The sequence below is a fragment of the Xiphias gladius genome, chromosome 24, assembly GCF_016859285.1.
Source record: "Xiphias gladius isolate SHS-SW01 ecotype Sanya breed wild chromosome 24, ASM1685928v1, whole genome shotgun sequence".
Lineage (NCBI taxonomy): Eukaryota > Metazoa > Chordata > Actinopteri > Istiophoriformes > Xiphiidae > Xiphias > Xiphias gladius.
In genome coordinates, this window is record NC_053423.1 from 25974969 (window position 1) to 25990866 (window position 15898).

Genomic DNA, 15898 nt, shown 5'->3' on the forward strand with positions numbered 1-15898 from the left:
CTCGTTAAGAAAAAAATCTACTCCGAAGAACGTTTTCAAACGTCTAAATAGCAGTGGTGGAAAGTAACGAAGTACATTTACTCAAGTGTTGTACTTCAGTAAGAATCTGAGGTGCCTTTACTTTTACTTGACTATTTCCATTTTCTACAGACTTTATACTTCTACTCCACTACACTTCAGGGAAGAATACTGTAGCCTATTTACTTTATTTGATTACTTCAGTTACTTTGCAGATTCAAATTATTAAATCAAAGTATAACCAACATATAAATGGTGACGTATTAAAGATTAAACTGCACAGCAGTACATGAAATCACCTTTACGTGAAACATTAAAGTGAGGAACGCTTGAATGCATCAGCAGTTCTTCTCCAATAACATGTATTATCCTGCTCGATGAGTACTTTCCCTTTTGGTACTCAAGTATATCTTGACGTTTGATCCTGACACTTTTGTGCTTTTACTTGAGTATGTCTAAGTAAGTAATCTGAGTACTTCTTCCTCCGCTCTCTAGAAGTCAGACTCATCAAAAATGTCTGAACCGAGTGAGAAACGTCTGCAGCGCCTCTCGCTCTCCTCCAGTCCAGCAGAGGTCGCTGTTCGCTGTTCGCGCTCCTCCAAGCGAACTGTCGTCGACGCGGAACTCGGTGTCTCTGTTTACCTCCCCGCTGGCTCTCTTTGTTCGCTGGAAGCCTCAAACTGCGCAGAAAAGGAGGAAAATGTGCGCCGTGCAGCTGCTGCGGGTGTCGGTACACGAGCGGATCAGCGCCGCCGCTGAAGACTTTCTGCTGCGGGTGGAAAAGGGAGAAGACGCGGCTGAAATCCCGGCGCTGAGAGCGCTGCTCACCGAGCGGCTAACGGCGGCGGCGGAGGAGATTGTCGGTCTGTTTGAGGAAACCGTGGCGGAGTACGAAGACCGAGTGGAGCGGTCGGAGCGGGAGATCTGCCGCCAGAGGAGGCTGCTCGACGCCGTGCTGAAGCCCGAAGTCAGGCTGCACCGAGCAGGTCAGGACCCGGAGACGGCAAACACAGCGACTCACACTTCCGTTCAGCTTCAAAATAAAAGCCCTGTCAGCCAGCGTGAAGTGGTGACAGAAGATTGATAACGTGTTTAAATGTTTTTCTTCGGTTAAATATCCGGTTCCTCTGATGTGGGGCTTTACTGATTTTCTGCTTCGTGTCACTGTAAATTGGCTCTACAGTGTCGTTGGTCAGACTGAGTTTGTACTTTGAAAAATCTCCTCAGGTCAACGCACTACAGCTTAAAAAATACACACATAGACAATACACAAGCAAATTAAGAAAACAATTTCATCAGTTTGACAACACACCCGCTGCAAATACACAAAACACAACCAAACACAGAAACAAGCTGAGAGTAGAACAGACCACGACATAGGTGTTTCCAGGGGAAACCAAAAAGCGGTGAACATGGGTGGGACACGCTTGTCGTTGGCGCTTGGTGACTTCTGAAGTTAGCGAAGTCGACTACATGTGTTCGCCATGTTAAAATAAACCAAAAGCCAGTTTGTGCTCAGTAATGGGCAGGGAAATCTCTGTCTAGCCACATGTGAGGTGTCTCAAGATTTAGGAAAATACACTTTTATCGAACATGATAACAGTATAATATTTAGAGCAATTATTGACATTTATTGAACAAAAAATGTATTAGCTAGCAGCTAGCTAGCTGTCATTCATTCTTCCAGTTATTCATACCTAACTGTCCTTTTTTCCAGGATTAACTTGCATCACCACACTGTTGTATTAACAAACAGTGTTAATTTACCTAAATGTGGCGACATTTTCAACGATAGAATCTACGACGTTTCTATCCGAACAATATGTAACATTAACATCTCTGTGAGGGAATCGAGTCAGTTTTCTTTGAGGCTGACAGGTTTCACCAGCACGGTGGCCCTGTTGCATAGTAAGGTCCGCCTCCAGGATGAAGAAAACAAGCGGTGCTTGTGGAATACCTACCATCTTTGTATCCAGTTGGATCTTTCAAATGTTGTATATTTGACAGAGTTGTGTTTCATGGTGTATTCCTATCAAATGAGCGCTTTTGCTGCAAGGTTACTGTGGGATTCTCACGTGAAGTTGCAGGACTCTTCTCCCTTCGGGAAATGATAATCCTGAATCCGTGATCTGCATCGTTCGCTTCATTGTTGACATCCCCCCGGTGCTTGTTGATGGACATTTCCCAAACCAACCAGTTAGCCTTGTCTCTCATCATATCAGGCATGTTGGCAAAAACACAAAAACGCAAAAAGTGTATCAGTAAGAAAGGCGCTCACACACTGAATAACTGATCCCAGAGAAGTTTTCCATCCGGCTCTGACTTTTCAACAGCACGTCTTCGTCAAGTCCATTTTAAGACTTCACCTGATTCAGCACAGGTGTGGGTACCAAGTGCTGTCGTACCATCAATTATGTGAATATATCAACATCAGATCATATTTACAACATGAACATCAGAGGTGTCAGCTACACATTGTCACAAACTGGCTCAGGGAATGTGACATGGAATTTAATTAAAAGTACGTTAATTAAATGAACAATATTGTTTGTTGCTCAGCAACTTGAGTAATGGAAGCAAACCATGGATGTGTGACGGACTGGCTGATGAGATGTTTGGGCGCAAAATAAAAGTGATGCTGTGTGGATGTCAGCTGGAGGAGGAGGAAAAAAGTAAGAAGTACACGGTCCAGCTTTTATAGCCTGAGAGCTCAGATAAACTACGACAGCTGACAACTCTTTACTGTCATCTCATGAAGACAGTTGGAGATGCAATCAAGTACTTCAGTCCCTAGAAGCAAGATCCTCTCAGTGATATAATGTGATGACTCGTGACGTCTGTGCTGACCTTAAATCTTGGATTTAGATTCATCTCAGTTTCTGAGACTTAGTCTCTTTAATCGGAGTAAGAGAGCAAAGTAAAATTTCTTTCTTAGCATGAGGAAACACATGACATCAATTACTAAGTTAAGTTGTCAGGTGCATCAGTGTTGATCAGGTGTTCTGTCTCCTCAGACCTGCTGCAGTCAGTGAACCTGAACCAGGCAAACCTCCAGCCTCCAGACCCTGCAGACCTGAACCAGACTGAATTCGATCACATCGACAGTGATGTTTCTTGCACACCAACGCCTCGCTCCTCCTCCCCACCGTATAATCCGCCCGTCTCACCAAGCAGCTCGGTCATCCACAGCGATGGTGATCCAGACAGCGACTGGACAGAGCAGAATCGGACTCTCAGATCTCCAAGAAAAAAGAAAAGAGGCCACCCGCCGCTCGGTGTCAGAAACAAACGGAAAAGGTCAACTCCAGCTCAGAGTTTCAGCTGTCAGGTTTGTGGAAGAGCTCTGCAGGGGAAAGGCTTCTTGCTTAAACACGTCCTGCAGGTCTGTGCAAAAGACCCAGACCTCCGCTGCGGTTTCTGCGGTGAGCGTTTAGACTCAGCTGACAACCTGACAGCTCACTTGCAAACACACCAAGAGAGGAGTAAAACCTGCTCCTTCTGCGGCAAGATCTTCCAGTCCATCCTGGCGCAGGAGCTGCATGTCCGACTGCACACCGGAGAGAAACCATACAGCTGCGATGTCTGCGGCAAGAAGTTCAGCCAAAAAGGAAACCTGACGTCACACATGCGCGTCCACGCTGCAGAGAAACCATTCGAGTGTAAAGATTGTGGCCGGGCCTTCTGTCACATGACATCTTTAGAGCGACACATGCGGGAGCACAGCGACGAGGTGGTGCACACCTGCAGCGTCTGCGGTCAGGAGTTCAGGAAGCAACACAGCCTGCGACGACACATGACGACTCATCAGAAAGACGACACCCACAAACCAAAGAGATACCGCAGCTCGGTGCCATCCTACGTCTGCAAAGTGTGCGGGGACACCTTTGACAGGAAAACCTTCTTGGTGAAACATGTGGAGATCCACCTGCAGGACCCGAACTGCAGCTGCGGACTCTGCGGACAGCAGTACGAGTCCACCGCCAGCCTCACTGCTCACCTGCGCTCCCACCGCGAGGTTGGCAACACCTGCGACATCTGCGGGAAGTGCTTCCCAGCTCACGCGGCGTTGCAGATGCACATGAGGATCCACACTGGAGAGAAACCATACACCTGCCGCTTCTGCGGGAAGGCCTTCAACCAGAGCGGCAACCTGAAGACGCACCTGAAGATCCACACCGGTGAGCGGGCGTTCTCCTGCAGCCTCTGTGGGAAGGGCTTCACCCAGAAACAGACTCTGGACACTCATGTCCGCTTCCACAATAAGGAGAGACGCTTCCTGTGTCAGGTCTGCGGGAAAGGCTTCATGCAGGACGTGGACCTGAAGAGACACATGCTAATCCACACTGGAGAGAAACCTTACAGCTGCAGGGTCTGCGGGAAGAGCTTCCAGGCCAAAAGATCACTCAACGGACACTTAAAAGTCCACACAGCAGGGGTGGATGAGACTGGACCAGAGCCGAATCAGGACTCAGAACAGCAGAGGACGGACAGTTTCTACTCAGGATTCCTCCAGCTGTAAAGGACCAGTGTTAGACTGTTGACTCAGAGCTGGACTCAAACCAACAGGTTAAACTTTGTTCATCAGTTCCAAACTACTTCACCCAGAACTTCTCTGTCAATAAACAAGTTGAGTTTCATTTAAAAAGTCTCATTCTGGTCTGGTTCTGGTCCCAGTTACAGCTGGATATCAAACCTCAGTAATGTTCTGGTGCAGACTGAAATGTAATAACATCGAGTATCAAAAACTGTCTGGTCCTGAGCTTTGAATGTGTGCTCAGAAGCACTGAGCTTCAGTCCCATACTAGAGTTTATTTATTGTTTCAGTCATATATCGTCCAAAAACACCAAAAAGTTGATGGTTTTAGCTTCTCAAATGTGACAGTTTGTTTCTTAATCCTATCTGATAGCAAATCAATTATCTTAGAGTTTTGGACTGCAATATTTTTGCTTGTTTTGTCTGAGTGACAAATTGTGTTTTCAATTTTCCTCTATTTCTTAACATTTCATACATTTAACGATTAATCAAATACTTGACAAAATAATCTTTAGATTAATCGATCATGAAAATGGGCGTTAGTGGCACCCCTAGCCAATAAGCAATCATAGACCATAACGGATATGGATCTTTAAGACTGATATCCATATTTTAAAGTTTTGTTTGTTTGTTTTTTTAAATTCTGATAATATTTTTGACTGATATTAATTTTTCAACACAGTTTATTATCAACACAGAACAGAAACAAACATTTTTGATGTGGATCTCAGAGTCTGGCTCTTGAAGAGTTGTGATTAGTGTGCAAAGCGTGCAGATCTTTGTAGTTCAGGTGCTGAGTCCAGGATTTCTGATTCCCTATCTGAACACTGTACTGTGTCGTATTTTATTACTTAACACAAAGGACAAAGTTTACAAGACATCTTCATGTGTCTTGTTTTGTCCGACCAACAGTTTAAAACCCCAAAATATATCTTTATACGAGACAAAGATACATCGGAAATCAAATCCTGCCATTTCAGAAGCTGGAACCTGAGAATTTGTTGAATTTTTCACTTTTTTTCTTCGAAATTTGACTGAAACTATTTATTAATTATCAAAATACTTGCAGATTATTTTTCTGTCAATCAACTAATCGATAGATCAACTGATGGTTTCAGCTCTAGGCACCAGTGTCGAGGATTTCATGTGATTTAGAAAGGGTTTCCAGAGGATATTGAAGGTTTTTAAAGACTCCTTAGCGGATCATCATAATTTCTCCATCTTGATACAGTTCACCACCTCCAGTCTTCGAATGTAGTGATTGAAACACGCGTCCGTAGCAGGGTAGTGGCGGCTGAGACTTCTAGCAGTGAGACAGATTAGCGTCGTAGGGAAGGACAAAAGCCAGCGTACATGGATTGGGAGTAAGTTTTTTCACAAGCACTTTGCAGTGTTTTAAATATCGTATTCCAATACTCAGGTAGGTGGGGACAGTTTCAAAACAAGTGGAAAGATCAGCAGGTGAGTCCCTGCATTCGTTACAAGCATCCTCGTGGTTAGGGAACGTTTTTGCTGATGTGGGGTTTGTGTGATGGATTCTGGACTAGTCCCTGTCGAGCACTGATAGTGGATGACTGTTCGTCCTTCTCATATGTTCCTGACATGGGTTAGAAGACTTCGGTCAAATGAGTTCAGCGAGATGGATATGATGGAAAAGGGGAAGCAGAGATGTTAAAGAACAGCGATCCAGATCTCTGACCCTCATCAAAGAAACAAGTGAAGTCACTGTCACCGAAGTGCAGGTAAAAACTGCATCGGTTGTTCTGGTTCTCTCTTTGGACTCACTGACTCTCTTGATGGAAACAACACAGAACCACATTTTTCTGGTGATCAGGTCTCAGAACACCTGAGACGTCTGAAGGGTTCAGAGCGGGAAAGTGCTCTAAAAACCAACAGCAGGATTTTAAAGTCAGTCGTTGTGAATTAACTGTAGAAAAACTGGTTTTATTACAGACGATCGTCTCTTTCTATGTCCGTTCCGACGGAGAGTCCGAGCTGACTGATCAGCTTTTTGGAGAAGAAACCAGTCAGAGATTTAGTTTTACATTATTTTTGTTTTTCTGTTCTGAGTCAGATTTTTGTTTGAACGTGTTTTGTTTGGTTTCTGTGTTTTTTCCTCAGACAATTTAAGAACTGAGAAACGTTTGACCTGCTACGCAAATAAGTTTAAGTTTTCACATTATAATTTTTTCACATTTTCTTTATTATTTAACAGTGAAATGACACTTTCTGTAAGTTTTACCTCCCGGAACAGGAGTCTAAAGGCTGTTTTAAAGCCGTTTCCACACTGACAGAAATATAGTTCTGGTAGATTAATACTAGATCCTTTTATATTGTTTGTAATTTATTTTATTTTTATTTTTATTTTTATTCAAAAGTTTAGTTTTTTTTTAATGGAATTATTTTGTTTTTTGCCTATAATAATCACATTGAGAGACAGAGGGTCTTGAAAACTGTACAGTACTGCCCTGACAGTGATAACAGCTGTGGTGGAAGAAGTACTCAGATTCTTTACTGAGGTAAAAGTCCTAATACTACAATGTGGAAAATACTCCACTAGAGTAAAACTCCCTCATTCAAAAGTTTACTTAAGAAAAACTACAAAAGTATTATCAGCAAAATGTACTTAAAGTATCAAAAGTAAAGTAAAAGTACTCATTATACAGAAAAAAGACTCTTTTGATGGTGTTGTATTATACATTTATGTATATCACAGGATTTTTATTTATGATTTAATAATGTCCTGGATCTCATGGAGACATTTCTGAATATAACTACGTCTTAAAAAGTTTGCTTTCCTAAAATAGGTCAGTGCAGCAAAAAAATTCTGTATTTAGGAAGATTTTTCTTAAAATTTGTCTTTTAAAAAATCTCTAAAAAACAGAGTCTGTAGCTCTAAACAACCAAGCTGCTGTTTTACAACTGTGCTGTCAGATTTCTTCCCTTTTTGTCAACGACTCAGTAACAGACGAAAGTGACTTGATAAGGAGGTTTTGTAACTGAGCAATGTTTTATATTTTAGAGGCAGATCATGCGTCTCGTATGAAAAATCTGCAGAGCAGTAAAAGGTTCAATATTTACTCTGAAATGTTGTGAAGTAGACATAGAAATTAACAGCAAATTAAAATACGAGTAGTTACTAACTGTACTTCAGCACGGTACTTGAGTGAATGTACTTTCCACCCCTGAGTAACAGTATTAGAGGCAGCAGCGGTAGTAGTACACACTCTTAACTGGTATTAATAAATGAATGAATACTAACACTACTGAAATCAGTATCAGTAGTGTTAGTGTCCTCCGGTCCAGCAGGGGTCAGACTCTCCTCTCGGTGTGAACCCAGTGACCCGGAACAGTCGCCGGGTTGTTTTCCTTCCTGCTGGCCGGTGGTCGGAGCGCTTTACCGGGATGGATCTCACTGAAACCACGTCGCGCTGCGGGCTCCGGGGTCTGGCGGAGTCCGTGTCGGAGCAGCTCCGGCGGGTCGGGGAGGAGGTCTTGGGGCTGTTGGAGAAGCGCAGGAGCGGGTCCGGATCGTCGGGAGGCCGCCTGCTCCACCTGCTGCGGCTGCTCCTCTCCGAGCGGCTGGCGGCGGCGGCGGAGCGGATCGTGGGGCTGTTGGAGCGGGAGGTGGAGGAGTGTCGGCGGCAGCTGGAGCGACAGAGCCGGCTGCTGCAGGCCGTGCTGAGCCCGGTGGTCCGACTGAACCGGACAGGTGAGTTCAAGCCACCCCCCGTGTTCTACAGACTGGCGCCATGTTGGAGCCACATCACCGCTCTGAATGTTGCCAGGTAACCGGAGGTCAGCCAATCAGAGGTCAAACGGGCACACCACATCACCTGGAACCGTACCCAGACCAACACGCTCCTCAGGTAGTTCAGTAATCCCAGACGATGAGCTCAGAAAGTCTGGAAAACTGTCAGCGAAAGTGATTCAGAGAGGAATCGACTGCTGCGGTTCCTCAGTCTGCAGACGTCCAGCTGAACAAACATCTGGGTGCGATCACTCAGTGTGAAGCGTTACTTCAGGACAGAGTGCTCACTTCATCAGCGAGCGGATTTGTTTTCTTCTTAACGTCTGGAGTTACTGGGAAAAATAACAACCTGTGTTGTGGCTTTAGAAAAACCCCCAACCCTGCAGAGGGCCCGAGCCCTCCTGGTTCGACAGATCTTCTCCCTGGTTCATTTCTGCAGTGGAGACCCCGGAGACGCCGTGCGCTCGTTTTCACTCCTCTTGAATTCATTTAAAAGAGAAACTCCTGCAGGTTAGACTGAGGCTCATTAACTCTGAGGGAGATGGACACGAAAGCACTCACTAGCCGAGCCACATAATAAGGCTACAAATAACCCATAATGCAACACTCTGCAAAAGGCCGTAAGAAATATCTGTTGTAATGATTGGACACGTAGTTGTGCCGTCCTGAAACATAAGACAACCTCCACTTGTCAGACCAAAGTTTCAGAAAAAAATACTGTCCGATACTAGAGTCAGTGCGATGCCCTTTCTCTCCAGAGCGGTAGAGAACTCTCAGCTTAATTTTTTATGTTCATCCAGTTTAGTCACTGCGCCTAAGTCTTAAATTGGTTGGGGAAACCCTGCCTCTATAGGACTGAGGGGGACTGAGAACCCAGGACCACAATATGTGGAGGGTCCTCAGAAAACCTGGAATTAATCCATTATTATTATTATTATTTTTAATCTATAACTTTGATTTTTTTTTTCTTTTTTTGGTTCTCAGCATCATAAATAAAGTTTTACTGTTGAATAAATAATCTGACAAAATGTCTCGTATGTAAATCCACATCAGAACAAAGTCCACCGTCGAACTGCCAGTGCAACAATGTTCTCTTCTCTGATTGATCATTATAAGTAATAACGTTTGAAACGTGATTAGTTAATTAAACTGTTTGGATCGGTTTTACTGATGCAAATAAAGCTTCAGCAGCATCGGAGAAGTGGAATAACTCAGAGTGAGTCATTACTGAACAGGACTCCTGTGTTAAAACCAGTCAGTCTGGGAGCAGCTTCTGATAATACTGGGGCTGTCGGTTCTGTGCAGACACACAACGTGTCTTTATGTTTTATTCCACCGCTTCCATGTTACAACAGACGGAGCTGCACCTGTTGGAAACTAATTCACCTTAATTCTGAAAATAAAACGCGATTCTACCGAGGTCTTCTATTATGACGTGCAGTAATACAGTAATCCTTTCTCAGTGGGGGGGCAGGGTCAGATGGATCCACCTGAGTCTTACAATCAGGGTTTGATGAAGACCTCAAATCTGTAGCAGGGCTCATGTTGTAAAAGTTCTCAGTTTACAACCTGTTGAGAAAAGAGGCTGAAATCTGCTCAGATGTTCTCAAATGTTATAAACACCTTATTACCGACGGCGCTAACAACCGCCACAGATACGTGGCTTCCTTTGTTGATCTACATCACTGTCAATCACAACATGCTAAATGCCTGCTGATCAATAATCAGATATATTGATTGGTGAAATGTCAAACTCCTGTTCACGATGTCACTTTTCAAACAGTGAACCTCACGGTGAACATCAAGCCATAAAGCTGCCTGTCAGTCAGTTATTATTCAACAGTCTTAATTCTACTGTTAATGTCTTAAAGTATAACAACTCAGAAGCAGCATCTCATCAGCTGGACACGTTTGATGAAGTGGGACGGAGCAGCGAGTCAATGAATCAGGTCTGGCCAGCTTTAGAAAACAGCAGAATGTTTTTCTGATGCTCTTTGAAATAGTACATGAAATCTCCATAAAAAAGGCCGAATCAGGGAACCGACCATGAACGACAATGTCCTGGCTTCAATGGTTCGAGTCCGCCTGAGGACCTTTGGCGCAGGTTGTTCCCCATCTCTACCTCTTCCATCACTTCCTGTCAAAATAAAGAATCTAAACTTTTCAGATGTCGGCGGTTGAGGTTGAATATGAAGCTGGATCAAATGATTCATCTACATTTTTATTTTATTTTCCTTTCAGACTCCATCTGCTCATCTACTCTCAGGACGACCAGCGCTGATGGAAACCAGACCCCGCTGTCAGAGGTTGACCCCACCCGCCCCCCCACAGCCCCACCCAGCTTCATCGCCTCAGACGTCTCTGCAGCCGAAAGCAACAACAGCGGTGACGACTGGAGGGGCGGTGACAGCTCCTCCCGAAATAAAGACAAAAACAGGATGAGGACCGATGGAGGACGGCGATCCAGCAGCAGGAGACAGCTGGCGACTCACCGCTGTGTCATCTGTAGAAAAACTTTCCGCCACAAAGGGAATCTGGTGAAACACGCGGAATCCCATGCAGACAACCCTGAGTCTCTCTGTGGGGTCTGTGAGGAACGTTTCGAGTCCTCAGACGGTTTGTTGGACCATCTCAGATCTCACAGAGAAACCATCGGCGGTGGCGGGACGTGTGAAATCTGTGGCAAAACGTTCCAGAACATGGAAACGCACATGAGGAGTCACACAGGAGTCAAACCGTTCAGCTGCGCTGTTTGCAGCAAGAGCTTCCCCCGACCCGGAGCGCTGAGGAGGCACAGGAAGATCCACAACAGGAGGACCTCCGACATCTGCCCGGTTTGTGGACTGATCTTCACCCCAAACCACATGCTCCATGAGCACCTTAAGACCCATGAAGAGGACAACGGAGACCAGAGTGAGGACAACGAGGGCGAGGACGATCAGACAGAGACGCTGAAACCAAAGAGAGACAAAAGACAAACCTCAGGACTGAAGTCCTGTCAGTCGGCCTTGCTCTGCTGCAGAGTCTGCGGTGATTCCTTCCACAGCCGAGGGTTCTTACGGAAACACGCTGAGATGCACTGCAGGGAGTCTCAGGGCGTCTGCGGCGTCTGTGGACAGCAGGTGGACTCACCTGACAGTCTGCTGACTCACCTGCAGTCTCACAGAGAGACCAGCGGGACCTGCACTGTCTGCGGGAAGAGTTTCCAGAACATGGAGACGCATATGCGAAGCCACACAGGGATCAAACCCTACCGCTGCAGCGTCTGTAACAAACGCTTCCCCCGACCCGGAGCGCTGAGGCGCCACAAGAAGATCCACAGTGGGGAGCGACCGTACACCTGCCAGCGCTGCGGGAAGACCTTCGTCGAGAGTAGCGCCTTAAAGACTCACAGCAGGAGTCACTCATGGGAGATCCATGATGACAAGGACCCCGAGCCGCCAGCAGAATCTCAGAACCTGAAGTCTGAGATGGAGGAAAGTCGAACTGTCCAAGGGGACACCAAGACGTCAACTCAGACTTCTCACTGCTGTAAAATCTGCAGCGAATCTTTTCAGAGTAAAGGCAGTTTGAGGAAACACGCAAAGAATCACTCAGCAGAGTCCGTCTGTGGTGTCTGTGGGGAAAGTTTCTCGCCGTCAGTGACCCTGACAGACCACCTGCAGACTCACAGAGACGCCGGCAAAATCTGTCACATCTGCGGTAAAACCTACCAGAACATCGAGACTCACATGCGTAGTCACACCGGTGTCAAACCGTACCGCTGCAGCGTCTGCAGTAAATCCTTCCCACGACCTGGTGCTCTGCGGCGCCACAAAAGGATCCACAGCGGGGAGAGACCGTACATCTGCGAGTTCTGCGGGAAGACATTTATTGATAACGGCGCCCTGACGACGCACATCAGGAACCACACTGGAGACAAACCCGCGCATCGTGTCTCCTGTGAGACCTGTGGGAAGAGCCTGGCGTCGGTCCACGTCCTGGAGGTCCACAAGAGGATCCACACAGGCGAGAAGCCATTTCAGTGCCGCGTCTGCGGGAAAGCCTTCAGGCAGGTGGGAGGGCTGAACGCACACATGCTGACCCACACCGGAGAGAAGCCTTTCAGCTGCAGCCTCTGCAACAAGAGCTTCAGCACCAAAGGATACCTGGAGACCCACATCCGCTTCCACAAGAAAGAGCGAGCGTTCAGCTGCCACCTGTGCTGGAAGGCCTTCGTCACCAAGAACGACCTGAAGAAACACCTGCTGACCCACACTGGAGAGAAACCCTACAGTTGCAGGGTTTGCGGGAAGAGCTATCAGGAGAAACGCTCCAGAGACGTCCACATGAAGGTCCACCTGGACGTCCGGATCAGCAAAGAGCCAATCAGGAGGGAGGACAGTCTGCAACCAGAGTTCATACAGCTGTAGAGTTGATACAGACCAGTGTTTATACTGGTTTTACAAACCGGTTTGTTAAATTGTTGAACTGATGAACAGAAATCTACTGCGATGGTCCTTTGGTCATCATGAGGGACATAAAACTGTTTCCAAAACGAGGTCCAGAATCACAACCCAAAATTGGTCTTTAACTTTCAAATAGTGTTTGACAGTTTCACAAAGTAAAATTTTATTTTATTTTTTTAATTTTTCAATCTCCGGTACTGACATTTCTTGCAGCGGTGACATCCATGATGACGCTAAGGAAATTGCTTCACGTGCTCCAAAAAATAAGTCTGTTCCTTTTTTTTTTTTTTTTTTTTTAAAGTTTGTTTTGCCTCCAAACAAAACTATCAAGTTGTGAAATGAGACGAGTGATGTCATTGAAATCAGTTCAGCATCATAAATTTTTTTTTTTTTTTTTTTTTTTTAACAAGTCACCTTGCAACCAGAATAAATAAACTAATGTTCGTGGTTCAAACACTGAATGAGTTTCTGGGGTCCGGGAAATGTTCCAGAGAACCTTGAATGAGTTTCTGTGGTCATTGAAAGCCGAAGGGGATCCTTGAATAAATTCCCTGACCACCTGTGTATCGCGTGGTTGGTGAGTTTATACACACAAACAAAAAAAAGCCTGCTACGTCACGTGTTAGTCATGTGATAGTCCTCAAAATCACATGATTTGCAGACCAGTAAGAGTGACAGGTGAAGTTTGCTAGGTTAGGTCTTCCGCTCAAACTTTCAGAATAAAACGACAAATGTGACATTTAATAGGACCTGTGAAATATTAAAATGTTAAAAGCAAACATATTTCATAGAGAACAGCTGCTTGTTTCTGAACTTTAAATTAAATGCGATTGTAAACAAATCATTGTCTTTCTGCAGATACCGAAAATTCTCGTGGAAGGGAACAAGGTTTCAGAAACCTGACAGTTGATGTGTGATCAGAAAAGTCCGGCCTCTCTGTCCTTTTCCGCGGTGCTTTTATTGTGACGGCTTCCTGTCTGCCGCAGTCTTAGAGTATCTAACTTTACTGTTTGTGTTCGTACGGACATTAAACCTCCAGCGGCTCCGTTTTTCAGTCGGTTTTCAGTCGGTGCCAACATGTTGAAGCTCGACGCTTTGCGGGTTGTTGTGGACCAGCGGCTCCGCGCCGTCATCGACGACATTTTCCGGCGCTTTGCCAGAACGATCACCGAATACGAAGAGGAAGTTTTTCAGTTAAAACGGGAGATAGAGCGAGAGAGGAGACTGCTGGAGACTGCGGGACGACCGGAGGACAGAGCTGCAGGTCGTTGGTCATACTGCTGTTGGTTGTTGGTTTGATAAAGAAATGTCTGCTGAGTGTGTGTAGAGTTTTTTTCCCCGCCAGATGTCGCTGCTGCGGTTCAGACAAACTATTGTTAAACGGAACTGGAAACCATTAAACCAAAATTAAAGCTCAAACTAGTCTGATGTCATAAAACTACTTAAAGCCAAAAGCCTGTGAGCAGTTTCCATTAGCAGTAACTCTTGACTATTAAGCACAAAGGCATTTGTTCTTTCCTTGAATATTTACATTTTGCACTGGCGCAAAAGTATTCAGATCCTTTACTTAAGTAAAAGAACCAATAGTGTAAAACTACTCAGGTGAATTCAGAATCCTACATCAGTACAGAAGTATTGTCCGATTCAGTTATTTCAAGTATCAGCAGTAAAAGTACTGCTTGTCAGTGAAGTGTCCCCCATGTCTGATGTTTTGTTGTGACATCATATTTAACAATATGATGCATCAATGTGTAATTCACAGAGAGAGAGACAGAGAGACAAAGACACCATTCACACAGAGACAAAGACACCATTCACACAGAGACAAAGACACAATTCACACAGAGACAGAAAGACAGAGACACCATTCACACAGAGACAGAGAGAGACAAAGACACAATTCACAAAACGACAGAGACAGACACAGACACAATTCACACAGACAGACACAGAGAGACAAAGACACCATTCACACAGAGACAGAGAGAGACAAAGACACCATTCACACAGAGACAGAGAGAGACAAATACACGATTCACACAGAGAGAGACAAAGACACAATTCACACAGAGACAGAGAGACAAAGATACGATTCACACAGAGAGAGACAAATACACAATTCACACAGACAGACAGAGAGAGACAAAGACACCATTCACACAGACAGAGAGAGCAAAGACACAATTCACACAGACAGACAGAGAGAGACAAAGACACCATTCACACAGACAGAAAGGCAAAGACACAATTCACACAGACAGACAGAGAGAGGCAAAGACACCATTCACACAGAGAAAGAGACAAAGACACCATTCACACAGACAGAGAGAAAGGCAAAGACACCATTCACACAGACAGACAGAGGGAGACAAAGACACAATTCACACAGAGACAGAGAGAGACAAAGACACCATTCACACAGACAGACAGAGAGACACAAAGACACCATTCACACAGACAGAGAGACAAAGACACCATTCACACAGACAGAGAGAGAGTCAAAGACACCATTCACAAAGAGACAGAGACAAAGACACAATTCACACAGAGACAGAGACAAAGACAACATTCACACAGACAGCTAGAGAGACAAAGACACCATTCACACAGAGACAGAGACAAAGACAACATTCACACAGAGAGAGAGACAAAGACAAAATTCACACAGAGACAGAGCGAGACAAAGACACAATTCACACAGAGACAGAGACAAAGACAACATTCACACAGACACAGAGACAAAGACACCATTCACACAGAGACAGAGACAAAGACACAATTCACACAGACAGAGAGAGAGGCAAAGACACAATTCACACAGACAGACAGAGAGAGACAAAGACACCATTCACACAGACACAGAGACAAAGACACCATTCACACAGAGACAGAGACAAAGACACAATTCACACAGACACAGAGACAAAGAAACCATTCACACAGAGACAGAGACAAAGACACCACTCACACAGACAGAGAGAGAGACAAAGACACAATTCACACAGAGACAGAGCGAGACAAAGACACAATTCACACAGAGACAGAGACAAAGACAACATTCACACAGACAGAGAGAGACAAAGACACCATTCACACAGACAGAGAGAGAGACAAAGACACAATTCACACAGAGACAGAGCGAGACAA

The 15898-nt window shown here is 45.1% G+C and overlaps 3 protein-coding genes across 3 annotated transcripts in view; all 3 read left to right on the forward strand.

Moving 5' to 3' along the window:
- Positions 1-489: 489 nt before the first annotated feature.
- LOC120786611 (gastrula zinc finger protein XlCGF57.1-like) lies at positions 490-4650 on the forward strand. The gene is made up of 2 exons (XM_040122134.1): positions 490-1004; positions 3033-4650. Exons 1-2 carry the CDS (start codon positions 719-721, stop codon positions 4535-4537), a joined length of 1791 nt encoding a protein of 596 aa, XP_039978068.1. The 5' UTR covers positions 490-718; the 3' UTR covers positions 4538-4650.
- A 3298-nt stretch (positions 4651-7948) lies between these two features.
- On the forward strand, positions 7949-13047 carry LOC120786605 (oocyte zinc finger protein XlCOF6-like). The gene is made up of 2 exons (XM_040122126.1): positions 7949-8264; positions 10545-13047. Exons 1-2 carry the CDS (start codon positions 7958-7960, stop codon positions 12713-12715), a joined length of 2478 nt encoding a protein of 825 aa, XP_039978060.1. The 5' UTR covers positions 7949-7957; the 3' UTR covers positions 12716-13047.
- Positions 13048-13247: 200 nt separating this feature from the next.
- Positions 13248-15898, forward strand: part of LOC120786494 (zinc finger protein 662-like) — a 10083-nt gene continuing 7432 nt past the window's right edge. Inside the window, exon 1 of the mRNA XM_040121968.1 lies at positions 13248-14015. Coding sequence (XP_039977902.1) covers positions 13829-14015 — 187 coding nt within the window. The 5' untranslated portion in view covers positions 13248-13828. The remainder of the gene's footprint in view (positions 14016-15898) is intronic.